The 5788-nt window shown below is 40.1% G+C and overlaps 1 protein-coding gene across 1 annotated transcript in view; it reads left to right on the top strand.

Moving 5' to 3' along the window:
* The window catches only part of Ints8 (integrator complex subunit 8), a 49239-nt gene that overhangs the window by 14875 nt on the left and 28576 nt on the right, over window positions 1–5788 (top strand). Inside the window, exons 9-10 of the mRNA XM_021222401.1 lie at window positions 3967–4067; window positions 4867–5008. Coding sequence (XP_021078060.1) covers window positions 3967–4067; window positions 4867–5008 — 243 coding nt within the window. The remainder of the gene's footprint in view (window positions 1–3966; window positions 4068–4866; window positions 5009–5788) is intronic.

Here is a 5788-nt window from a genome sequence, read left to right as displayed (position 1 = left end):
TTTTCTTGTTTGTCTGAGTTACGGTCTCTCTGGTATGTACCTCTGGCCATTCTGGAACTCAATATATAGATTAGGCTGGTCTTGAACTCAGAGTTCTGGGATTAAAGGCATATGCCACCAAATCTAGCTATCCTTAGCTCATTTTTTTTTTTTTTTAAGGATTTATTTGTTTATTACATATGTAGTGTTCTGATTGCATGTATGCCTACAGGCTAGAAGATTGCAGATGGTTTTGTGAGCCACCCTGTGTTTGCTGGGAATTGAACTCAGAACCTTTGGAAGAACAGTCAGTGCTCTTAACCACTAATTTTTAATTTATTTAGTTTATTTAACTTATGTTCATGAATGTTTTGGCTGTTGGATCCCCTGGAACTGGGGCTGTGAGCCACCATGTGGTTGCTGGGTCTTGAAGGTGGGTCTTCTATGGAGAGCAAGTGCTCTTAACCACTGAGCCATCTCTCCTGCCTCTTATTTTATTTATTTAAATTTTGAATTTTTTTGAGGCAGGGTTTTCCTATATGCCAAAATGGCCTAGAACTGGTAATCCTGTCTCACCCTTCCAGATGCTGAAGTTTACTTTGTGTTTTCTCCAACTGGGCTTTTATCCCAGGTTACTAATTCATTATTGTCTTCTAAAATTTCATTTCTTCACCAATCAAAAAATACACAAAAACAAAGATTGTAAACCTTTTCCTTTTTCTCTTGCCCTTTTTATTTTTTTTTGTTTTGTTTAAGAGTTGCTCTGTAAGAAGTCACTAGATATGCACTCACTGATAAGTGGATATTAGTCCAGAAACTTAGAATACCCAAAATTTCTTTTGCAAAACACAAGAAAACCAAGAAGGAAGACCATCGCGTGGATACTTCATTCTTCCTTAGGATAGGGTACAAAATACCCATGACAGGAATTACAGAGACAAAGTTTGGAGCTAAGATGAAAGGATGGACTATCCGGAGACTACCCACCCCGGGATCCATCCCATCATCAGCCACCAAACCCAGATACTAATGCACATGCCAGCAAGATTCTGCTGAAGGGACCCTGATATAGCGGCCTTTTGTAAGGCTATGCCAGTGCCTGGCAAACACAGCAGTGGATACTCACAGTCAGCTATTGGATGGAACACAGTGTCCCCAATGGAGGAGCTAGAGAAAGTACCCAAGGAGTTGTAGGGGGCTGCAACCCTGTAGGTGCAACAACAATATGAACTAACCAGTACCCCCAGAGCNCATGTCTCTAGCTNCATATNTAGCAGAAGATGGCCTAGTCAGCCATCATTGGGAAATGAGGCCCCTTGGTCTTACAAACTGGGGAATGCCAGGGCCAAGAAGTGGGAGTGGGTGGGTAGGGGAGCAGGGGCTGGGGGAGGGTATAGGGAACTTTGGCGATAGCATTTGAAATGTAAATAAAATATCTAATAAAATAAATAAATAAATAAACAAACAACCGGCGTGGTGGCACATGCCTTTAATCCTCAGCACTTGGGTGGCATAGGCAGGTGGATTTCTGAGTTCGAGGCCAGCCTGGTCTACAAAGTGAGTTCCAGGGCAGCCAGGGCTACACAGAGAAACCGTGTCTCGAAAAAACAAAACAAAACAAAACAAAAAAAAAGAGTTGCTCTGTGTAGCCTTGGCTATCCTGGAATGTGCTCTGTAGACCAGGCTGGCCTCAAACTCAGAAATCCCCTTGCTGCTTTGCCTCTGCCTCCAGTGTGCTGAGATTAAAGGCGTGCACCACGCACCCTGGCTTTTTTTTTTTTTTTTTTTTAAATGTTTTGAGAAGGAAATTAAATTTTTTAGAAGTTGAATGATAGGTACTAATTAATTAATTAAAGTTTAGACATGTTTTACATTTAGTAATACAGGTTTATAGAGGGTCTACTAGTCTATTAGAGCAGCGACTCTCACCCTTGGGAGTTGAATGGTCTTTTCACAGCCATCACATATCAGATATCCTGTTTATTGTATTTTTACATTATGATTCATAATGTTGGCAAAATTACAGCTACATAGTAACAATGAGAATTATTTATGGTTGGGGTCACCACAATATTAGGAACTGTATTAAAGGGTCACAGTATTAGGAAGGTTGAGAACCACTACATTAGAGTAAGATAGGGATTATAAGAAGGTCCTTAAATTTTTTTTTTTTCCAATTTGAAAAAAATAAGGTCAGCTGGATGTGGTAGCGTGTACCTTAATCCTAGCAATGGGGAGTAGAGGCCGTTGGATCTCTGTTCATGGCCTGCCTGGTCTACAGAGTGAGTTCCCGGCCAACCGGGGCCATGTAATAAACGCCTTTTAAAAGCTCCTTCAAGGGGTAAGGCCTGTGCAAATAAGACCTTTGGAACATTCCTCTCTCTCATGTTCCTATGAATGTAAATAACCTCCAAATAATAGGTCTAGAACTTAGATATAATGAGGCGCTAAGAAGGGGAAAGCAGGCCCTGAAGAGATGGCTTTGCGGTTAAGAGCATTAGCTGCTCTTCAAGAGGTCCTGAGTCCAGTTCCCAGCAATTATATCGGTACTCACAACCACCTATAAAGGATCTTATGCCCTCTTCTGGCACACAGTCATCCATATAGATAGCACTCATAAAAAAAAACCCCAAAACAACATACACAAATGGCAAAATTATAGAAAAATAGCCGTTGAAACTCTGCAGTGTATGGCAGTCGGCATGTGTAGAAATTTTTTGTCTCTCAGACATTGTATTTAGGTTTTTATTTGGATAGGACTCTTTGCATGAACCCTATAGTTTTCTGTTTTGTGTTAGTCAAGTTATAATAGTGAAGCAGATAATGGTATCTCTCACCGGTGGCCAGTGGCTGGCTGACTTATTTCTGAGGATTCTTTTTTTTTTTTTTTAATATTTATTTATTATATGTAAGTACATGGTAGCTGTCTTCAGACACTCTAGAAGAGGGTATCAGATCTGGTTATGGGTGGTTGTGAGCCACCATGTGGTTGCTGGGATTTGAACTCAGGACCTTCAGCAGAGCAGTCGGGTGCTCTTACCCACTGAGCCATCTCACCAGCCCATTTCTGAGGATTCTTGCATTGTCGTATTTTGTATGGAGGTATAGCTTTGAGACCACTTGTTTCTTAGTTAGTGGCTAACTTGAACAGATGCTAGCAGAAATCCTTTTCCCACATTATCCTCCCTTCTTTCCTCTTTCTCATAGCTCAAAAAGACCTGACAAAGGGTTCATACATAATATGTAGTATTTTCTATAATTTACTAAGTAGTTTATTTTAGATCATTTAGGTTTATTGCAGTTGTTTCTTAGCATGCTTTCCCTGGAAAATTAATTTTAATTATTTTAAGGGTTATTTTTTCTTTAGAAGTTTGTTTCTTGAATAAAACCTTTACAGTTTATTTGAATGGTTTTTGTTGTTGTTGCTTTTGTATATTGATAGATGATTGATTGATTGATTGCTCAGTTGACTGAGGTAGACTGCAGTTCCGGCTAGTCTTCACGTTCCCCTCTGACCTCAGCCCCACACGCTGCAGTTAGAGGTGTGTCTGTTTGTGCTGTACTCTTGGCTAAAGCTTGAGTGCTTGTGGTTTGTTTCTGATTAGAAGCTAAGAATTCATTAGTTTCTTTCTTTCCTGCTTCTCACTTGTGGCTCATGGTCTTCAACTTTGGGAAAGGAAAAACTATTTCTTTTCTTAGTCTAATTTCAGAATTTTTTTAAAGAGAATGCTTTATAATTTTTTTTTTTTTTTTTTTTTTTTTTTTTAGCTTAGGAGGGCTCTCCTGCCTAGTTTTGAGATTGTAGGTGTGTGCCACTTCTAGTCTTAAGCAGTGCTGGCATTGTGGCCAGGCTTAGTCTTGCTAGACAATCAGGCCTTCTGCCAGCTGAGCTACGTCCTGACCCATGGAAAGAAAGCCAGCCTGTCGGAAAGAAATTGCCATGTTTTGTTTTGTTTACATGAGTGCAATTTCCTGTCTTTGTTCTAGGAGGTAGTACAGATTTTCATTGAAGATAACTTAACTTTCACTTTACCAGTCCAGTTCCGGCAATCAGTATTAAGGGAACTTTTTCAGAAAGCTCAACGGGGGTAAGTTGAAAAATTCGTTTTCATCTTTGAATAACAGAATAAGTGTTTTGTGGGCTATGAAATTACAGTTGCAAGTTACCTACAAATTATTAACTATTTTCAAATTTGCTGATATAATGGACACAAAGTGCTATGGAGTTTTTTCTGAAAGATTTATTTATTCACATATTTTATATGTACGAGTGCTCTGTCTTCATGCACTTCAAAAAAAGGGATCCAAATCCCATTATAGGTGCTTGTAAGCCACCCTGTGGTTGGTTGTTGGGCACTGAACTCAGGATTTCTGGAAGAACCCTCAAGTGCTCTTAACCTCTGAATTATCTCTCTCTAGCCTCTGTGAAGACACTTGAAAAAAATGCTTATTTTTATGTATATGGGTGTTTCCCTGCTTGGGTATCTGTATACCCTGTGCATGCCTGGCGTCCTCAGAAGTCAGAAGAGGGTGTTAGGTCCGCTGGAACTGGAGTTATAGACAGTCGTGAAGTGATAGTGAACACCTCTTCCTCTGGAAGAGCAGCCAGTGCTGCTCTTAGTCACGGAGCCAGCCTTCAGTCCAGTGGGGACATTTTACAGGTTTTTTCTCTTAGTTTCTTTAAAAGTCTTGCACTGAGAAAGCTACTAGTAGTATAGTTCTTACACTTACTTAATCTTTAGAATTCTTTTTGTATTCGTTTTTGTACATTTTTTTGAATTGGTATATGGTATTTAGTAGAATACTGAACGTCATAAGTGTTAATTCTCAATACTCTTCACGTTTTATAATTAAAAGCATTCATTTTTCTACTTTTGTGTTTTTTAGAAATGAAGCTCTAGATGAAATCTGTTTTAAAATTTGTGTCTGCAACACAGTACGAGATATACTGGAAGGAAGAACAATTAGTGTCCAGTTTAATCAATTATTTCTTAGACCAAACAAAGAAAAAATAGATTTTCTTCTTGAGGTAAGGCATTTCTCCTATGGTAATAGAACATTTGTGTTTCTTTTCTGTGTCTGAGAGTTGACAGAATTAACAAATTGAGCAGCAGCAGCTGCCTTTTCTCCTCCTCCTCCCCATCTTTCTTTCTCCTCCCTCTCTTCCCTCTCTCCTCCTCTTCTCTTCCTCTCCTTCCTTCTGCTTCTACTTCTTCCTCCCTTTCCCTCCTCTCTCCCTCCTCCTCTCTGTCCTCCTCTCCTTCTTCCTCAACTTCTTCCGTGTGTGTGTGTGTGTGTGTGTGTGTGTGTGTGTGTGTGTGTGTGTGTGTGTTGCTGATCCTTGAGCTTGTGGTTTTTCCACTGTGCCGGAAACCAGCAGGGCCCAGAAGTCCTCCTGTCTCTGCCTTCTTGGAGCTGGGTTTCATGCATCTTCAGGGACACTGAGTTTGTTAAGTGCATGCTGGAATCTGACTTCTGGTCCTTGGGATCCTCAGAGTTACTGCTGAGTGGTTTGTCAGCTGTCAAATTTTAATTGTTTCCTTTTGAGATACAGGCTGATTGCTTCACCTAGCTGGTGTCAAACTTGGTATCTTCTTACCTTGGTCTAGCAAGTGCTGAGATCACAGTCATGTGGCACCTTGCCTAGCTTTACATGTTTCTTAGTATGGAATTGTATTGATTACAGGCATATGAACTTTATATGTTTTTTTTTGTTTGTTTTTTTTCAAGACAGGGTTTCTCTGTATAGCCCTGGCTGTCCTGGAACTCACTTTGTAGACCAGGCTGGCCTCAAACTCAGAAATCTGCC

This window comes from Mus pahari, chromosome 22 (assembly GCF_900095145.1).
Source record: "Mus pahari chromosome 22, PAHARI_EIJ_v1.1, whole genome shotgun sequence".
Lineage (NCBI taxonomy): Eukaryota > Metazoa > Chordata > Mammalia > Rodentia > Muridae > Mus > Mus pahari.
This window is presented reverse-complemented; position numbering and strand designations above follow the sequence as displayed.